The sequence below is a fragment of the Lycium ferocissimum genome, chromosome 10 (assembly GCF_029784015.1).
Source record: "Lycium ferocissimum isolate CSIRO_LF1 chromosome 10, AGI_CSIRO_Lferr_CH_V1, whole genome shotgun sequence".
Classification (NCBI taxonomy): domain Eukaryota; kingdom Viridiplantae; phylum Streptophyta; class Magnoliopsida; order Solanales; family Solanaceae; genus Lycium; species Lycium ferocissimum.
In genome coordinates, this window is record NC_081351.1 from 35,673,593 (window position 1) to 35,695,070 (window position 21,478).

General features: G+C 37.6%; 3 protein-coding genes across 4 annotated transcripts; 2 read left to right on the forward strand and 1 right to left on the reverse strand.

Annotated features, from left to right (window-relative positions):
• The first annotated feature begins 458 nt into the window (after nt 1–458).
• LOC132033630 (universal stress protein PHOS34) lies at nt 459–5,765 on the forward strand. The gene is made up of 5 exons (XM_059423652.1): nt 459–833; nt 1,343–1,446; nt 2,072–2,190; nt 4,237–4,328; nt 5,352–5,765. Exons 1-4 carry the CDS (start codon nt 623–625, stop codon nt 4,313–4,315), a joined length of 513 nt encoding a protein of 170 aa, XP_059279635.1. The 5' UTR covers nt 459–622; the 3' UTR covers nt 4,316–4,328; nt 5,352–5,765.
• Nucleotides 5,766–8,788: 3,023 nt separating this feature from the next.
• LOC132033632 (aspartyl protease AED3-like) lies at nt 8,789–10,330 on the forward strand. Its single transcript, XM_059423655.1, has one exon. The coding sequence runs from the start codon at nt 8,883–8,885 to the stop codon at nt 10,194–10,196; it is 1,314 nt and encodes a 437-aa protein (XP_059279638.1). The 5' UTR covers nt 8,789–8,882; the 3' UTR covers nt 10,197–10,330.
• Nucleotides 10,331–10,762: 432 nt separating this feature from the next.
• On the reverse strand, nt 10,763–14,844 carry LOC132033631 (uncharacterized). Of its 2 annotated transcripts, XM_059423653.1 has the most exons (3): nt 14,693–14,844; nt 12,761–13,537; nt 10,763–11,589 (listed from the first exon to the last, which is right to left on the reverse strand). In XM_059423653.1, the coding sequence occupies exons 2-3, from the start codon at nt 13,507–13,509 to the stop codon at nt 10,935–10,937; spliced, it is 1,404 nt and encodes a 467-aa protein (XP_059279636.1). In that variant the 5' UTR covers nt 13,510–13,537; nt 14,693–14,844; the 3' UTR covers nt 10,763–10,934. The 2 variants fall into 2 exon arrangements, with proteins under 2 accessions (XP_059279636.1, XP_059279637.1); XM_059423654.1 differs by lacking the exon at nt 14,693–14,844 and having other exon boundaries at nt 12,761–13,566.
• Between the last annotated feature and the right edge of the window lie 6,634 nt (nt 14,845–21,478).

Consider the following 21,478-nt stretch of genomic DNA (forward strand, 5'->3'; position numbering starts at 1 on the left):
TTTTACCAAATGAGTAAATCATAGTTCATAATAAAATTAATACGCTACTAGAAGGCCTTTCTAAAAAATACAACATCAATTGATCAAATTTTAGTTTAATAGCAAGGAAAATTTAATATGAATAGTAATGTAATTACTCTTTAATATAATCCTCCCACATGGTACGACCAATATATCTACCAACTTATGATTGGTAAAAATATCTACCAACTTATGAGTCTTTTTTACAAAATAGAAACGTATAGGTCAAATTTTATATTTATATTTTTTGAAATCATGATTTTAAATCCCAAATTATATATTTTTGAATGATTTGAAATTTTATGTCATAAGATGAAATGAGAGATAAAATTACATGTCCATAAGCTGATTTCATCTTGTGATTGAGATAAAATCGCATGTCCAAGTAGTAGGACGAATTTATTATATTATCTTCTTCAGTCACACAAAAATTAAAAAAATAAAAATCTTGCTGCAAGGAAAGAGTTGAAAATGGTGACTTGTTGAAACTTGCAGGTAAAAACTAACAACAAAGTCAATCAATCAATACAGTGGGTTTCATTTGTTGATAATACAAATAAGAAATTGTGTCAAAGTAAAATCGAGTCATAAAAGAACAAGTATGACGGGAAAGTTGAAGTGTGTGATCGTGTCGGTTGATGGCAATGAAGAGAGTATGAATGCTTTGAAATGGGCTCTTGATAACATCAAACTCAAACCCCATGATCCTGATTCTCAAGAACCACAAGCTTCCTTTGTTATCCTCCATGTTCAATCTCCACCGTCCATTGCTGCTGGTATTAATCCCAGTGCTATCCCTTTTGGTGGCCCCAGTTAAGTCCAATTTCTTATTATCTTCCTGTTTTCATTCATTCTGCCACTTTATTTCTCAGATCGTGTTTTTATACGAGGGTGTTTGACTGAGCACCAAGTTTAAGGATTTTTGGGTCTAAAACCAATTATAGAAATTTGTGTGGTTCGAAATCATTTCATAAAGTTGAATCCATACTAAATATAGAAAGGTGTCCTGACTACAAAAGAAAGAGTGTCACGTAGATTGCACGGAGGGGGTAGTTGTTATTGTATGAGGAAGTCGCTTCCTTTGTTGAAGGAAATGGAATCAAGAAGCAAAGGCGACTTTTTGGAATAATAACTGTTAGTTGAGTGATCATATGAGAAATCAACCCTTCATTTTGCTTGATGGGTATCTTTTTAATAATGGAATGGACATAGAGGATGTATATAGTCGACCCGACTAGTTTGGGAATAAGGCCTAGTTGATTGATTGTTTGGAGTTTGCATTTGTTGTTAATTAGGAGTACTAAATTAAGGATATTGGCAGGTAATGTTGAGGTGCCTGCGTTTACTGCTGCGATTGAGGCACATCAAAAGCGGATCACACAGGCTATTTTTCACCATGCTCTTGAGATTTGCGCTAAGAAAAATGTGAGCTTCTCACTTCCCATTTGCTATATATGAATGTTATCTTGAGGTTACATGCTCCCTTCGTCTCATTTTATATGATAGTTTTTTATTAGACATGAAATTTAATGTGTTAATTAGACTTAAATTTTTTGGTAGGAATACGGGAAGAAAATATCAAGTAATTGTTGAGCAGGTATTTTTGCTAGAGGAATATATCATCAAAGCTTGAATTTGAGTAGTTTAACCAACTTGAACTATATTAGAAATTATGAAATTTGTATGGGAAGGCACTGGTATCAGAAATAGGGTGACTTCCCAAAATAAAAAGAGTGCAATTTAAATTGTAACAGAAGGGATTAGTAATCTTGGTGTCGATTGGTGCATCTGATATACTTTATGTTTTCTTTACCTTTCCTGCTTTAGCAATATGAGCATTATGGCATCCTTTTTGCTGCACTGACATTGATGTTTTGCTTAATATGTCTTCAATTTGTACCCTCTGATGTGATTTCTTGAAATTCAGTCACTGAGAAATGCTAAAAGATATTAGAAAGCAATGCAGAAGCCTAATATGGCATCGCAAAAATCATGACTGGTGTTCTATCTTTCTATCTTAATTGATGGGGAAAGATTCTTTCTGAATCAGGCAAATGTTAAGACCCAAGTAGTTATTGGGGATCCAAAGGAGAAAATTTGTGATGCTGTTGAAGAAATGCATGCTGATTTGCTAGTGATGGGTTCTCGTGCTTTTGGTCCCATTAAAAGGTACAAATTCTCAACCTGAGAGATGTTGCTATTGTTGATTTCCTCTGACTAGATCATACTCTTTGCCTAAGGCATGTGTAGATGGTTTGCATTCAGCATGTAGTGAGCATGAGGTTTGTTGGGGTCCGCTGTAAATGATTTGTTTTTAACATTACATAACAGTCTTGTGGACAAGTTATTTTGGGAATCCCCGAAGTGGACGTAGTTTAGGATCTCAACCACTTTATTCAGCAAAGCCACCTATGAATATTGTGGATAACTGATGGCCTGATCTTCTATGAGAATGCTCACATGATTCAACTAGCTAATTTTCCCTAAAACTTTAAGGCATATATGTTACTTACCAAGCATTAGCTTTGCTTGCTTTTATTCTTCATTGAAGAGTGAGAAAAAGAACATAATCAGGTTAAATATTCATTCCAAAGGCATCTCTTTCTTTGTTGCGGGGAGCCAGTATAACTTGTCTCGGAAAAAGATCATTTGAGGATTCAAGCAAATTGCAAATTAGAAAAGGATAAATTTTGGTGAGGTGATGTATCTCTAAAACTAATATGTTAATCTCTAGAGTAATTTACCTATACACCTCTTCCCCACCGAATCACAAAGGAAAGAATATTTAAAGAATGCAACAACGAACTATAACTATTCTAGTACATGATGAATAGCTACCATCTAGTTGGGATTTCTGGTCTTTGTTATACTTACATTAAATTTGTTGTTTTCCCAGGTGTTCTTTTAGAATGATCGGGGACATGTATATCAATATATGGATAAGTCTGAGATTTGGAGAACCTCTAATTTTGAAGAACCCCTAATTTGCTTTGAAAGTCAAATTATTTAGCATTGGAACGAAATGAACCCAATTAATACAAAAGGTTACAAGGATTCATACAACTGAGCCCAACTAGTTTGAGATTGAGGTGTAGCTAATTAATAAATTGATTGATGAAGAGTTGCCAACAACTCGAAGTAGTGCAATAGACACTTGATGACAAAAAAGTGACAATTTGATATAAGCTTGTACAGCTAAAACAGATAGTAGATAGAGTTGAAACCCTTATTTTACGGTATCCTTCGGTAATCTCCATGCGATTTCATTACTTAAGTAATGAATTTACTACAACAGCAACAACAACAACATACCCAGTGTGATCCCATAAGTGGGGTCTGGGGATGGTGGGGTGTACACAGACCTTACCCCTACCTTTGTGGGTTAGAGAGGTTGTTTCCATAGATCCTTGGCTCAAGAAAAGCGTTTTTCAAAACAGGTTTGAAAAATACAAGTAGTGTTCCTTCATACCCTGCTCATCTACCTATCTCTTACTGGTGTAATTTTCCTTTTGTATCCACTTTTCGAATTGGTTATGGTCCTAAAAAGTCTTTTATACAGTTTAAGATTTGCACCTCCCTCTTATCCAGGCATAGGGCTGTTAATATGCATTACTTTCTTGTGGATGGATGATGCCATCAGGAGGCAATTACTTTAAGTGGTAGCTTTTATTTAAAACTGATGAGTAGTTGCTCTATTAGTACTTTTTTGATACTTTAACTTAATTAGGCATCTTAAATGATGGAGTATTGATGATAAAAAATGAATCTTAATGTGCAGTGCTGTTTTTAGGTACGTGTCATTGATTGGGGATGACATGTAAGGTAAACAGGGATATAGGAAAGCTTTTTATACTAGTCCGAAGGCTTTACTATTCACTTCGTAGACAAAATAGATTCTACGTACAATTAAATGAATCAAAGATTAATAGGAGCACTTGTGGAGTGAAGCAAGTCATTTTCTGTTCTACCTGCTCCAGAAAAGGGCACTTTACCTCTGGCTTCATAATCATTTATACTTATTTGCTAAATCTTACCTTTTACCATTAACATATCGTCTGTAACTGATGGATATGGATCTTTAATTTGGTTTAAATCATGCTGTTTATTGCCAGTATGAATTCTACAAGTAGTTTCACTAGATTATATGGTTATTCTATCATACGTGATTATTTTTTCTACAGAGACATGTAATTGACTAATTTCAATTTTAAACAGGATGTTTCTGGGGAGTGTAAGCAACTATTGCTCAAACCATGCACCATGCCCTGTTATTATTGTTAAGGATCATTCTTGATGCGGTTTTCTAGGTATGTTTGCTATTTCTTCTTGTTTACCGTTTCCCCCTTCTTTCCCTTTTAACACTATGTGAAATAAATACTGTCAGCACTCCTTAATATTAGAATTTCAAGAATTGGGAGACTTTACTTATTTCATAAAGTTCAATACTTATATAAAGAGTCTTCTTGTATGTTGTTAATAAACCAATTTTAACAAGTAAATTTTCCTGTCTGTCCCTTTTCACAGTGCTAGAATCTCTGCTTTATCATTAACTCCTAAAGCTATGATATTGCACGATATGACAATTTATAATAGGTGTTGCTGCACTCTCTAGTCCTTTTCTCTGTCCTCTTGGTCCTTTGTAGACATGCAATATCAACTCTCCTTCTCTTTAAGGTATTCACTAAGTTTGCCGACTTTCTGTTGACAAGCTCATATTCCAGCTACCTATGCAAATTCGATTCTCTTCGCGACAAGCTTCTTTACCTTCATCAGCTTAAGAAGATGCCGCCTTTTTGTTGACAAGCTCATATTCCAGCTACTTATGCAAATTCGATTCTCTTCGCGACAAGCTTCTTTACCTTCATTAGAAGATGCGGTTTTCATATCTAGTACCAGAACTCTGTGTCAATATAATAAGACTAATTTCATTTTTCTGTGTTGTGAAACTCCTCGCTTATTCCCCCCATCATTCATGCAGCAATATACCCCAACTTGTTAGGGATTGAGGCATAGTAGTTGTACTCTTGCACAATGTGTTGGAACCTCTTACCTGTTACCTGTACATCTGATTGTCAATGTATCAGGTGCGTAGGGGAGTACATTGAAATGAGCTCATACTGTGGGGATTCATTATAATTAGGCTGTTTTAACTCTAGTCATCAATCTACTTCAACTCTCATTTATCCGAACTTGGGACTGACTATGCTTTTAGAATATAGGTGATTTGTTGCGAAATGTCGATTGCCCTTATCTTTTCGGCTTCCTATTTATCTCCGTTTTTCGTAACTTGCAAAATTGACAATGCTGATGGTGTATTGGTCGTTGCATAGGTTCGCACATTCCATCTTCTTTGGATGATCAGCCTTGAGCCGTAGCAATGGGCTGCTTGTGAGATGCATGGAATCTGTTTGCTCAATCAAGTTTGTAGTCTGTAAACTGGAATAAGCTTGAACTGGCTGTCTCTATGCTGTAAATCACGTGTGTTATAGCATTTATTTTTAGAGGTGGATCTTGGCTTGTGTATTTCCACATGTGCTGTTTGCCCTATGCAGATTTACATCATGTGAGAGTGCAAGAACTATTTAATTACCGTCATCAGTGAAGATTTGAAGAGTTTCAAGGATGATTATTGAATGTTATCGTGTAATGTATTGAAAAAATGGAGCTCGCATTTTATTGTAATTACACTAAAGTGTCTTAACAATTACTAGTTTCTATATTCATTGTTCATTGGATTCTTGAAAGTCTGCATCGTTTATCCAGAAATTTTATTGAAGATGACCCGATGAAGCCAAGAGAAACTGACATGCTTTTTGTTAAAAAGTCTTGAGTGTGGTGGTCCTTTCTGGCCTTCAACTGGCAGTCCACATATTATTGGGACCGTGAATGTGTACTTTTGGTTTAATGTTGAAAATGAATAGAAGGGCTGTGAACACAGTGGATCCTTGCTAAGCTCCTAATCAGTGAAAAAGAGTTTGAAATTACAGAAGGCTGATTTGTTTTGAGTTTTTGGCCTTTGTTTCCCATTTGTGCGAGTCTCCATCAATGTCATTCTCCAAAAGAAGAGTCTTTCGATGCTTACACTCTTGATCCGTTAATATCTTTATTGTTAGCAAAAATCGTCTTGTATTTGATTTCATTTTCAGTGTGGAATGGGTGGACTTCACGTGTTCAAATTTTTCGAGAAAAAAAGGTCTAAATTTATCTCACAACGTTGTATTATGGTTCATACTACCTTCAGGTTGGAGCTCCATTAGGGATCAAGGGCAAAAATGATACCTTTTCCTAACGTGAGGGCTATATTGGACCAAACGTTAATGTTGAAAATGAATAGAAGGGCTCGTGAGCACAGTGGATCCTTGCTAAGCTCCTAATCAGTGAAAAAGAGTTTGAAATTACAGAAGGCTGATTTGTTTTGAGTTTTTGGCCTTTGTTTCCCCTTTGTGCGAGTCTCCATCAATGTCATTCTCCAAAAGAAGAATCTTTTCGATGCTTACACTCTTGATCCATTCATATGTTTATTGTTAGCAAAAATCATCTTGTATTTGATCTTTTCATTTTCAGTATGAAATGGGTGGACTTCACGTGTTCAAATTCTTCGAGGAAAAAAGGTCTCAATTTATCCCACAACGTTGCATTATGTTTCAGACTACCTTCAGGTTGGAGCTCCATTAAGGATCAAGGGCAAAAATGATACCTTTTCCTAACGTCAGGGTAATATTGGACCAAACGTTTAAAGAGCGGGTAAAATTGATAGAGAAGCACTCATTAATAGGAATTTGTCACACTCAAGGCTTGGAATCAGACTTGGTTAAGGATAGAGGGATCCTATTCATTCCACCATAATCCTTATTTGTTACTTCTAGTAAAAATTGATAGTATTGGGCTACATGAGGAGTTATTTACTACTTTAGTCACAATTGGAGACTAGGAATATTTTAGGTTCTTAAATCTTAATTTCTTCTGGTCACTTCATGTAATTATAAACATTTAGGAACAATGAAAAGAAAAAAGTGTCCTCAAAAAAACGAAACACTTGTTTATTCGGGAAACTCACAAAGTTTCAACTTTAACAAATGAAACTCCAGGACATTTCAATTGTAGGACAAAAAGTTAGCTAGCCCCCGCTATTACTATTGCTTATTTTAGATCTCAATTGCCAGTTTAGCTTTACGTAGGATGCATGTGACATGTTTACTTAACTAATGAATAGTATCAGTTTCTTAGTACTATATATGGAACTAAAAGGATCAAGAGATCTAAATGAGCAGATTTGATTGAATGACTTGTTAATTAATGACATTATTAGCTAATTAAGGGAGAAACAAAGGTCTTCCGAGGAAACATTAGGTTCGAACTACTAAATGTGTACTGCAAATTGCACATTAGTGGCATATGCATCCCCGTGACCGACCGCATCTCGTGCTTCTTTTTTTTGCTTATGGACAAAAAACACTACTTGTGGCCCAACTAAGCTTCACGAGCCTCTACTATTTACATTTCCACACCCAAAATATCAATACCTCTCTTAGATTTTCTAGGCATTCCGCATTTGAAATTTACTGATACGATTAATTTAGATTCGTGTCGGATAAACTTCTAATCGGTAAATCATTTCTTACCAAGAGATTCTAAAATTTTAGAGCGTGAATCAAGACCTCAAGCTAAGTGTGGATAGATTTTCAACCATCCTGCCAGAGACGAATTAAGAATTTTGAGTTTATGAATTTTGAATTCCACAAAATACTGATTATTAGATTCTGAATAAATTATTTATACATATCTAGTGGAATTTCTTAACACAAATAAATGATTTTAACTAAAGCTATTGAGTTTTATCGAGCTCGTAACTTTCTGTCTAGTATCTCATCTGCATCCTACCACACTCTTCCGTGGCAATTCCTCTCTTAATAAGTCTCTACTTTGAGAGGTTAATAATCACCGTCGTAATTATATATTCTCTCTCAAATGAAAGTTAATTTTGTTCTGTTTGAATTAAGAAAACAAAAAATACCAAGTGTGGTAAATTAGAGAAAGTGTGTATGGGCCATGGTTTTATTATATTTTATTGACAAGCTGGACATTAATGACAATTTAGAGTTAAAATAAGTGAGAGTGGCTAATAACGACATAAATTGGAAGCATTGGAGCTTTGCTGTATCAGCATAAACTTATTAGCAGGACACAGCTCTTCTGAACCTTTTCTGATCAATCTCGTCTCTTCCCAATAAAAATTATCCTTTATTTTTGTCTTCTCCTATTACTTTCTGTAGCAATGTATGACTTCTCCTTACTCCATTTTGGGGACTTAGCTACCTTCTCTATATTAATTATCAAATTATATGTATCAAAAACTCACGTTAAATGTTGGACACTCACCAATAATTGCACACCTTTTTCCAATAACCAGAACCGATCTAGGGCGAATTATGTATGTTCAACTGAATTCATTGCTTTTGACTCGAAATACGTATGCAAAGGCAAAAATAAAATAAAATGGTGTGCAAATGCAAAAATAAAATAAAATGCATACATATAATAAATTCACTCTCATTCCTAACCTGCTTACTCAAAATTCTGAAGTCGCCACTATGTATACATATACAAAACGGTATATACATGTATATATATAATAAAATCACTCGCATAATTATGAATGCTTACTCTAAATTCTGAATTTGCGTCTGCTTACAACACGCCAACTCACTCCAGAGCAGCTGCATGGGGTGAGGGGAGAAGGGGCTTGGGGTGTCTTTCTATATATACTTGTCTCTTTCTTGTTTGACATGTATCCTCATCAAAGTTCTTATCCTCTCCAGGGTTGTGGCTAAGCCAATCCTGTTAAGATAAGAAAAAAAACCATGGCTTTGGCCATTGCTACGTTCCTCTTCATTACTCTTCTTTCAACAACAAAAGCTTCAGCTTTTGATTCATGTGCATCTAGTAGTAATAATGAAGAACTTTCAGTCATTCCCATTTATGGAAAATGTTCACCCTTCAACACACCAAAACCTACTTCTTGGGAAAACACTGTTATAAACATGGCCTCAAAAGATCCACAAAGGCTTTCTTACTTGTCCAGTTTAGTGGCCCAAAAGCCCAATTCAGCCCCTATTGCTTCGGGCCAACAAGCGTTCAACATTGGTAACTATGTTGTTAGGGCCAAGATTGGTACCCCGGGCCAGCTCATGTTTATGGTCTTGGATACCAGTAGTGACACTGCATGGGTGCCATGCAGTGGCTGCACTGGCTGTTCCTCTACCATGTTTGCCCCAAACACGTCCTCGACCTATGGGTCGATGGATTGCTCCGCACCCGCATGTACACAGGTTCGCGGGCAATCTTGCCCCACCAGTGCACCGGGTGCTTGCTTCTTTAACCAATCCTATGGTGGAGCCTCATCATTCTATGCCACGTTGTCTCGCGATGTTCTTAGACTGGGCACTGATGTTATACCGAACTATTCCTTTGGATGCATCAGTGCTGTGTCTGGGAGCTCAATCCCGCCTCAAGGGTTATTGGGCCTGGGGCGGGGCTCCATGTCACTACTCTTGCAATCCGCCTCACTCTACTCCGGTGTATTCTCGTACTGTTTGCCAAGTTTCAAATCCTATTATTTCTCTGGATCACTCAAACTCGGTCCATTAGGCCAACCCAAGGGCATTAGAACCACCCCACTTCTTAAGAACCCACACCGACCATCTCTGTACTACGTGAACTTGACCGGTATAAGTGTAGGACGTGTCCTAGTTCCGATAGCTCCTGAACTCCTAGCCTTTGACCCGAATACTGGTGCAGGCACCATAATTGACTCAGGTACAGTCATTACCCGATTTGTCCAGCCAATTTACAATGCAATCAGGGATGAGTTTAGGAACCAAGTGAAAGGCCCATTTAGCTCCTTGGGTGCATTTGACACATGCTTTGCATCCACAATTGAAGCAGTGGCACCACCCATTACATTGCACTTCACAGGGATGGATTTAGTTCTGCCAATGGAGAACAGTTTGATCCACAGTAGTGCAAGTCCTTTGGCATGTTTGGCAATGGCAGCAGCACCAACCAATGTGAACTCTGTATTGAATGTTATAGCCAATTTGCAGCAGCAGAACCTAAGGATTTTGTTTGACACTGCTAATTCTCGTTTGGGAATTGCTCGTGAACTTTGTAACTAGATTCGAGTCCTTCCCTCTTACCCGCTCTCAACGAAAAGGAATGTTACCGTTTGTCAAGTTCAATTCAACTTGTATTGTGCTTTTCAATCTTAAAGCACTTCATCAAATGTGAATTGATTTTTATATTTTCATTATTCTCTTTTACTAATTTATACTCCCTCCGTTTCAATTTATGTGAATCCATTTGATTGGCCACGACATTTAAAAAGGAGTGAAGACTTTTGAAATTTGTGGTTCAAAATAAGTCTTGAATATTTGTGTGGCTGTAAATCATTTCATAAAGTAAATTTGTTTCCAAATTAGGAAAGAGATCATTCATTTTATTGACTAAAAAGGAAATAGGTTTCACATAAATTGAAACGGAAGGAGTACTAGTTTTAATTTACTTAAACAATATGAGAGTATCAAGTTGGTCCTTTACCCCTTGGACCTTACTGGATTTGAAACTCCGGCCACAACAAGAAGTTTCTTCTCCAACCCTCTTCCTGCCATCGCAGAAACACTAAAAAATCCATCACGTACCAACCAACAAGCTCAGAACCAAGCAAATGAATCACAAGAAAAAGGAACACAGAATACTATTTTCTTCGAATATCACAAAATTCATATCCAAACACCAACTTAGACTAGGTTCTTAAAGTAAATAAGAAAGACATAATTGTTAATCCAGCACAGGTTTTGTACAAGAAATGAATTTAGGAATGGTTGCAATCTCCTGAATCCCAAGTCAAGAAGCTTTCAGGACACCATTGCAGTGGTTTCATCTTCTTCAGCCTCCCCTGCTGGGACTTCGTTAAACATGTACTGGCTCTGATACTCCATCAAGTACTGTGTGGATCTCTTCACATCATAAAACAGATTATAGACTCGAGTAATATCTTCCACTTCCACAATCTTCCCTTTCCGCTTTTGGCAAGCCAATGCTGCAGAAGTGATAAGGTGGATGGCATATCTCAAAGAAGTATTCACCCCGATCTTGGTCAACAAAACTTTTGCATCCTCAGACATTTCTACATCCTCCTCTTGGCATCTGATGTCCAGGATTTTGCGAATTTCTTCCTCTTTGTAAGGTTGTGTAGAGATGATGAGCAGGCGATCAAGAAAGTCAATGGGAATCCCATGTGGGGATCTGTAGTTTGTTCCCCGGATTGTAGTAATGCCTCTATTGGTAGCAACAACCAATATAGGTGCCATGTCATTCTCCAGAGCTCGGTTTAGGAAAGAGAAACACTCAATGTCAAGCATATGTACTTCATCAATGAAGAGGACACCAGGCACAATCTCTGCCTTCCCTTCCTCCCTCCACTCTGCAACCTTGGTATTTATTTGTTCTCTCACTTCAGCACGAATCTCACCAGTATCACCTGTAAACAATGCTAAAAATCCCTGTGTCCTGAAATTGAGATGAGCTGATTAACATATTTAATCTGGTGAAGTAGGAAACAAGAAGATTCTTCTAAGAAGTCAGATATTTTCAGAAGCAACTCTAAACACAACGCTTGAAACTGATAGGTTCAGTAAATACACTCAAAAGGAAACACATGCGACTATGGATGGCAAGTAGCATCACTTATTTGAATTGAAGGAGAGAAAAGGCACCGGAAAGGGGAAGATACGAATCTAAGTCTAATGACACTAATAAGCAATTTATTAAAAGTAGTCTCTCTGCAATCTTAACACACAAGATTAGTCTACTCTTCAAATGTTATAGTCCATTGTCCATGGGACCCCTCCAGTACTGGTCGCTCCAGTATTGTTCAATACCCCTTTAGATCAAAGACACGTGTTCACTCAAAAAATTAAAAGCTGAGATCAAGTCTTCCTCTTTCTCCATTTCTGTAAATTGCCGTACTCAGGTTTGCCTATTATTTTGCAGCATAGCATCTAAATTGGTTTCTCAGCTATCATCACAGACAGGCTTTTTATCACGAGACTCCCGTACTTGCCTAACATATATGCAAAAAAAAAAAAGAAAAAAAAAAAAGGGTTTTGATACCTGCTGCTTTTTCTAAAAGGTTTTTTCATAGTCAATAGTTTTGTCCACTCTTTGGCAAATTCAAGTGTTTTTCTTCCAAAAATGATACCCAACCCTTTTGACACATCAGTATCACTCTCTTTCAGTTCCAACTGAGCAAAGATAACCGAAAAAAAAAAAAAAAATCAGTTGAGACTCGACCTTACCAAATTGTACCTAATTGAGTCAGATTGTGATCTTGAAAAGGCATTATGTTTCTACAGCTGCAAACTAATAAGAACTAACTCAAATATGTGGATTCTCTCCATGCCAGTAGAATACAACAAAAAAATAATTCTGAACTAGTTGCGGTCAACATATGAATCCTCAATATCTATTCTGCTCCATAAGCCCCGTTAAATTCCAATAACTTTCCTCAATGGCTCTCATTAACCTATAATCTATTCTAATCAGCAAGATAAATAGCACCTAAAGCACCTTTTACTTACAAAAGAGACACAACAACCCACAAAGTAATAGAAAACGAACTAAATCAAGATGTTTCTTTCTATAAACAAACTAAAATGGAAAAATTAGTAGTTGCAAATACCTGCTATTTATGACATCAATTTCATGAAGGGTAACACAATGTACAATCTCCTTGCGCTTCTGCAGCTCCCCTTCAGGACATTGTACAAACTTAGTCTGGGGTCCCATGGCATCATAGTCCCTCGACCTTGAAAACGACCTCCCCAGTTTTGTAATCTTCCCAGAAGCCTTATCAATAGCAATAACATCCCCACTCTGAACTTTCTCCTTCCCTAAACCCTCAATCATCTTCGCTCCCAAGTCATAAACCGTCTCCATATCAGTCGTCTTCAACGTCAATTTCCCCGTTTTAGATGCAGCTCCAGCTACTGTGGGGCGATCAATTTGAACTTCCACAACTTCACCTTCAATAACTTCAGACTCTTCTTTAATTCGCACACCAATTGCTTTACGAAAAGCCTGCATTAAAGCTTCAGTTTTCGACATCTCAAGGGAATAAAGTTCGCTTCCAGCGAGCATAGCGAAAGGGGTTTCTTGGCCTAAGGATTTAGCCATGCCCATAGCTATGGCAGTCTTGCCAGTCCCTGGTTGACCAGCGAGGAGAACTGCACGACCCGCGATTTTACCTTCTTGAACCATCTTAACAATGACACCGGCAGCTTTTCGAGCCGAAGTTTGGCCCACCATGCCTTCAGAGCTTAGGCGGGGTTCGAGTGCAGAATCAAGGCCTAGACCTCTGATATGGGAGTGTGCCCCTATGCGTTCTATTCGGGTTAGGTCCCGCATCTCTGAGATTTTCACCTCCGCCATTGATATTGATGGTATTGCTATAGCAGCTCTGCAGTGGGGGGAAATGGGAGTTATTTCCTGTAATAAGAATCTAATAAGCAGGTCAAAGATTTGAATATTATGGATACGAATTCAAAAGTTTATCATAAATCCTGTGATTTATTAGATTTAAATTTGTTATTTGTACTTTTTTTTTAATGACAAGGGAATCCGCAGCCGCTACCCTTGTGCAATAGCCAGCAAACCACACAAGAGAGATAACCCGCACTAGACAAGCCCCGTGCGATGAGTTCAACCCAGAAGGCAAATCCCCCGATGTCGTAGGCAGGGGGTTTCGAACCTGAGACCTCCACTATGGAAGCCCCATGCTCAACCACCTGAGCCATCCTTGCGGGGAATTTCTACTTACTTAATTGACCTTTAAATACATATATAGATTTCGAGTCAAAAGCTATTGAATTTGTGAACCCATAAATTTTAAACTAGATTCATCTAGTTTACACTATTTGTGTATAAATTTAGCAATATAACAAATCATTTACTACATTTTAAGGTGCCCAAAATGAGAATTACTAAAGATAGTTGATCATCTTAACTTGATAGTGTAAAGATTATACGTCGACAACAACAACAACAACATACCCAGTGTAATCCCACAGGTGGGGTGTGGGGAGTACGCAGACCTTACCCCTACCTCGTAGAGATAGAGAGGTTGTTTCCGATATACCCTTGGCTTAAGTGAAACATTTCAAAGCAGTATGAAAAAGGGAGTAAAGATTATACGTCATTGTACAGAAATTAAACTCTTTCCAAATTAGCGACGGTCCATCACAATGAATATCCGGCTGCGATGCGAGTATTCTAAAGGCATGGTGTAAATTATTGCTGCACTCCTATTACCGTTCGAAAGAAAGAAACAATAAATTACGGTTACTTTGAAGAAGTAACTGTGACTCCAATTACCCTAAATATAAATAACACGTTTTCCACCAAACAGTCACTCAAAAATGGAGACAACTCATAGTAACAAATACCAAGCGCTTAATTATCAGTATATGTGAATCATAATCTAAATCCGTTATGAATATCGGTAAAGAATAACAAACATATGCACAGCCTAAAACTCAACGAAGGGAAGCAGGGATGTTAATAGGTATAGACAAGATGCTGATAAGATAGGCAATAATAACAAGGAAAACAATACCAGCAGAAGCAAACGAAACCTTAACACTCTTCGCCCAAATCCAACACCAAAATCACCTTTTCTACACTTTGAACATATAGTATACAAAAAGGCAGAGAGACAATTTAGGGTTCAGGGTTTTGCCCTTTTCTACACTCTGAACGTATAGGCTAATTAGGCTTTGTGCATTTGTACGTTTTGTTTTGTAACACTTACTTACTTTTGTTGTATTTTGCCATATTTCTAGTGTTTCGTAATGGAGTAACTCTTTTAATCTATTTATATTACTATTAAGATATTATATGTAATATGAATTCAACGGAAAATTATTTTTATGTACTATATATAGTTGATGTTGAATCTTTAATTTTTTCGTGTGTTTAGTTCTTCATATTTTGAATCTCCTTAGTGAAAATCCTGACTCTGTCATTAAAGTGCGACTAATTTACCCTTGTTAATGTACTTTCATTTAAAATGGAACTTTAAAAAATTATTACTCCTTCTGTTCTAATTTACGTGTCTTAGTTTGACAGGACACGAAGCTTAAAAAACAAAAGTAGACTTTTAAATCTTGCGATTTTAAATTAAAGATGTGTGTAATCTTTTAATTTTTGTAGTCTTAAACTTGCATACAATTTGGGAATAAAAAAACTTACTAAATATATTTATAAAAAGGGAGTTTGGAAAGACCAAAAAGAAAAAATAAAACACTTAAAGTTGGAAGTGAGGGAGTAATCCAACAATTCGATTCAATTTTGCAGCAAAACTTTTAGGACGTAGCAGATTAATTAGGAGAATCCTTCTTCCTTTCAATAACCCCATTATATTTTTATACTATTTCTTTTTTATTGTAAATTTTCATGTATTCTTGAATGTTCAGTACAATATTGAGAGCGGGATGGTGCAGAAACCCAAACACAAATTTAGTATAATATCACAACCAAGTTCTTCTAGCTTCTTTCTCATTATTTTCAATCTCTCTCTCTCTCTCTCTCCATTTCTGCGCTTCACAAGTCTACTCAACTAGACATGGAGGAATTTTGAGTCCGGAACCAAAATGCCCAAAAAAACCATTTTGAACCAAAATATCCCAATAAAAAAAAGTTACAAAACTACCTTTAGCGCAGTATTTTCTTGCGCTAAAAGCACTTAACCATAACGGACCCGTTAAGTGCTTTAGCGCGTAAAATGCGCGCTATAGCAATTGCCTCTCTCTCTCCTAAATAAGCGCGGTATTATCTTTACTATAGCGCTCCACTTTAAACCCATCAGGTTCCACCACTGGTTCCCTCCAGTGGCAAAAAAAAAAAAAAATGAAAACGCCGAGGTGGTCCCCACATCCAAAAACGTCATTTTCTATTAAATTTCATCCGAGTTTAGATTCTCGGTATATTCAAGTCAAGGAGCAAGAATCTAAGTTCGAATTTTGGAAAAAAGCGGCGTACAACTCGATTAAAATAACTCTACAAAAAATCTTCGATTAAGGTTTTCTACTATGAACTTTTGTTATTATTTTGTTATATACATTATATTCTAAGCATGCTTAACATTTAATCCTTACCATTTTCCAAAAAAAAAAAAACATTTTTTTTTTGTTCTTGTTCGGCAGGCGGTGGCTTTTGCCCTTTGTTCGATTTTTTTGTTTAATTCATTATTTGTTAAATGTTTATGAATTGTTAATTTGTTATATGTTTATGAGTTGTTAATTTGTTAATTGTTTATGAATTGTTAATGAATTATTATTTTGTTAATTGATTATTTGTTCTATATTGATTATGAATTTATTAGTTGTTAAATATTGTTTATGAATTGCAAGAAGTTGATTGGTAATGAATTATTATGTTGTTAACACTTTGTTTGGATGATTGTTATGTATTGTTTGACATTTATCGTATTATGTTGTATTGTATAGGACCAAATCAGTGGTTACATAAAATAGGACCTTTCGTCGTTACATAACAATAAAATTAAAGTAACAATCAAAGCAAACATTGTATTTAAACTAACAACATAATATAATACAATAGGTATCAACCATCCAAACAAGTTGTAAACGATTATGAATTGTTAATCTATATAATTTTAAAAGCGTGAATATATATGTTAAATAAAAAAAGATTATCTTAAAAAGAATAGTTAAAGTTCTTCTTTTCATAAATACATAAGCTAACGAAAAAAATATAAAGTTTATAGAAAAATATGTGGTCGACGAATATGAACTCTTAGTTTAATTTTATCGTAGTTGTGTTGGCTATTTGGTCAACTAAAAATATATTACATATTCAAAATGGAGTTCTAAACAAATATTACTGTTGAATTTTGATTCCCAAACTAATTAACTTAACAAGTCTTTGCCATCACATAATTCAAAAGTAATTAACTTAAAAATCTTTGCCATCACATATGTGTCCTTACTATCACATATTACTGCATATCCCATGTTAATTATTCACAAGATATAATACTATATAATTCACATATTCCCTACAAATTATTAATTAGTTAATATAATTTATCTTTCATTTAAAAAATAATGACTAATTTAGTTTGTACAGACTGGATTTTTTTATGGATCCGAATGTTCCACCTGGGCTCGATGTTCCCCCGGCGCTCGATGCTCACTCGGGGCCCGTTGTTCACCCGGGGCCCGCTGATAGATCAGTATTGTCTTTGCAAGACAATCATAGGTCAAAGTTATTATGGGCCAATACTATAGGGATATCTACTAGGCTCCGTCCCCGTAGGCTGCAGAGGGCGTGGACTTTTTTACGCGAGCACCCCCTACACCCTCGCGTGTTGGAGATATTGTTTCGGGGCGACATCTACCGTTGCGTGTCCGTTGGTCAGGTATAGCATGATTGGGCGCTCATCACGGCCATGGTTGAGCGGTAGAGGCCAGAGACACACACCTTCCATTTTCGCACTGCTGAGGCCACGATTACACTTCAGGATGTGGAGGCTTTCTTTGGATTGCGGGTAGATGGAGAGCCACTATACACTCGGTACGAGCCTCCTCCTGGTCAGACGTGGGCGACAGAGTTGACTAGGTTCACCCACTTCGTGCCTGATGCCGAGGGCCAGATTTCGGGACAGAGTCGGGTTAAGATTAGTGCACTCTGCACTTATTTGGAGGGTCTGGATCCGGTTGAGGACGGCACCCCGCAGGACGATGTTGATCGTCATGCCCGTTTGTACCTGCTTATTATATTCGGGGGCATCTTGTTCCCGAACTCATCGGGTGCCTTTGTCAGCTTACGTTATTTGGTTTTCTTGGAGCATCTGGACCGCCTGGGAGACTACAGCTAGGGTGCTACTGTTTTGACGTATCTTTACAGGTGCCTGTGCCGAGCGTTTATTAGTGTTGTCAGAGATGTGTGTGGATTTTTTGCTCTTCTCCAGGTAATATTTTAAGTGTGCCTTCCTTTAATGTAGACAAACCTCTTGAAATGACGACTTAAAAATCGTATTTTCTAATATCGCTTACAGTTATGGGCGTGAGAGAGGATGCTGCCTTTTCAACCCATGCCTAGGCATCACCTCGAGATTGATATGCCTTATGCGAGGAGGTGGACAGCTGGTTTTGACTGGATGTGGATACGCACCACAGTATTCTTTCATTCCGGGACCAGCTTGATCACATGATGGACGATGCGGTAAAACTATTTAAATTTACATTAATAATTTAATTAAACGTCTTTTCTACTTGGTGATCACTGATTTGTATTTGTATTTATATGTTATGCAGCTATTTATATGGACGCCGTACGCTGCTATATTAGATGGTTTGCCGCCCTTCTGTAGGGCAGGTCAGGGGGTTTGGAGGTCGCAGTGTCCATTGATACACCTGAATATCATAAAGGATCACATGCCCGAGCGTGTCTTACGACAGTTTGGGCATACACAGAGTATACCCCCTGACGTCCATCATGAGCTCCGACACTACCAGCGAGACGATCGGGCTGCCGTTGATGATGATTTTCTGGCTTTCATGGATGTCCAGCTCCACCGTTGGGAGAACAGATTGGACACTTTAGCGGTGGTCGGCCATTTGACTCCCATTGAGCATTACATGCGCTGGTATCATCAGATCACACGCCGATTGATCGGCAACCCAGCTTTGCGTCCCCCTAGGGATGTAGGATACTCAGCACTCGCGGGGCAGTACGAGGCATTGGTAAGTTTATCGTATTTAGATTTATTTAATTGCATTAATTGTTACGTTTTAAAAAATAACTTTTTTTTTTCTGTTGAACACAAATGCAGCTGGTGGCCGTACAGCGTTTACGCATCTTGGGGTTAGAGCACATGCCTTACCCTGGGCTTGCGGGGCTTGCGGTGGAGATGGTACGGATATCCAAGGATGGTATCCGGTACGCAGGCGAGATTCGGCCAGGGAGGAGCATGTTCCGGAGGCTGAGTATCAAACAGAGCCAGGAGGAGGACCGGGTGCTCCCAAAGGAGGAGGCCGTGCTGCCGGAGGACGCCGTGCGCGTAGAGGACGCGGTGCTGCTGCTAGAGGACCTGGTGGTGGAGGACACCATCTGGTAGATGAGGCGGATGAGGCCGATCCCATTCCAGAGGGCGTTCACGGTCTAGTCCATCCGCAGCCGTTCCAGGCCGGTGGCAGCTCACCTGGGAACTCACCTACGTTTACGCCGGAGCTCTTACTTGCTGAGATACCCGAGTCTTCATCACAGCTGAGCCAGAATGCATGCATGGAGGAGCGTGATAACGTTGATTGGGCGGCGTTACGCGCTTCATTAGCTGATGACCGGCCTACGACGAATTTAGAGGGAGCCAGGATTCTTGACTTCGATGAGTTTTTGATCCCGGTTAGTATTTAAAATACTTATTTGTTCATTTAAATTGTTTATTTTAAATAATTATATGTTACTCATTATTTAGTAATATTTTTATATTTTAGGATTCGGCGCCAGCGGGTCCACCAGAGCCACCCACTCAGGCATTTTCTCATGGATTTGCCTAGCCAGCGGTGTCTTCCCATATGACTACCGAGCCACAGGTAAGCTTTTTATTAAAATTTCTTTTATTCAATATAAGGTCAATATTTAATATACATATTTGATTGTTTAAAGTACTTATTCTAAATATGTATGTTACTTATTATTTCATTTTTTTCATATTTTAGGATTCGACGTCAGTGGATCCACAGGAGCGACCCATTTAGGAGCATTCTCATCAGCCTGCCGAGGCAGAGGTGTCTTCTCATGAGACTACGAGACGCATGTAAGTTTTTTACTTAAAACTAATTTTATTCAATAGAAGGTAAATATTTATTTAATTTTTATAACCTTTACTTGGACTTCGAACAGCATCTCGTCCAAGAGACTACCTCATATTCACCATCACACCCATCTCAGGAGCCTACAGACCCATCTCAGGAGCCTACTCAGGTGTCTGTCGACACACAGGTTTGATTAAACAAATAACGTTAATGTATTCAATATAAATAAGAAATGGTGCTAATTATTATATATTTTTTAGGTTCATCTTTCGGCGCCTGCGATGGCAACTCCTGATGAGGAAGAGTCCGAGTTTCCGACCCGTCATCATGAGGTCGCCGTGCGAGCGGGATCGCATCCCAAGAAGCACATTCTAGTCAAGGGCGCACGGGCTGTGGGAGAGGAGATGATCATGACTTGGATTGCCTCGCTATTAAGAGGAAAAAGGGCGATGAAGACGATGGCGAGGGCGGTGGGGATGGTATGAGCCTTAGGCCTAGGGATAGTCTCCGGCATACTACATGTGGGACCCATCCTCGATAGTGTATAGACATTAGTGTTATACAATTTATCGTAAATATTATATATTTTTAGCATATTTATAAATATTATCTTAGTCTTGATTATTGTTTATAGTTTCACATCCTAAATTGATAATAAAAAAACGTGATACATTCGAAATAAAGTTAAGTATTAATTTAAAAATAAGACGAAACCCTAAAAGATAAATAACTTAAAGCTAATGATTCAAACAAAAAAGAACTTCGAGCACTTTTCAACCACTAAAACGACAATCCAAAGTATTGCGTATTCTTGATGTATTGAGTCTATTTTATTAATTGTACAAATATAAGTAGGGTTCTATATAAAATATTGAAGTTCTGGAATCTCAAAGCATGATTAATATACGGCTAAACTACGTAAAAAGGATTGAAAATGTAATAAGAGGCTGGTTTTGAAAAATGGGGGAGCGCTATAGCGCAGTAAAATACTGCGCTATAGGTGAGAGACAAATTTCTATAGCCCACTTTGAACGTATATGGTGTCAACAAAAAAGAAAACCCTAACACCAACAATGGCGGTGGAACGAAAAATGAGATGGGGAGAATTAGAAGACGATGCAGAGACTTAGATTTCTACCACCGAAACAAGTATTTGGACCAGATTCAAATGGGGTAAAGAAAGTAGTGGAATACAAGTTTAATGATGAAGGTAACAAGGTGAAAATAACAACCACAACACGTATACGTAAGCTAGCTAATGCTAGGCTCGGAAAGGTGCTATCGAGAGGAGGAATTGGCCTAAGTTTGGTGATCTTGTACATGAAGACGTTGGTGCTAGACTTACTATGGTTTCTCCGAGGAAATTATTCTTGAACGACCTACGCTCTCCTGGTATACATCTTATCTCAATTTTTTTTTTTTTTTTCAAAAATCGATTTGGTGTTTTGGTTGTGATTTGTAATTCGTGCTTAATTGTCAATTGGGTCGTTATTGCTTTACTCTTTTGGTCGTGAATGCGTGTTTTTTTTAATCGATTTGTCTAATGCTATATTTGTGTTATT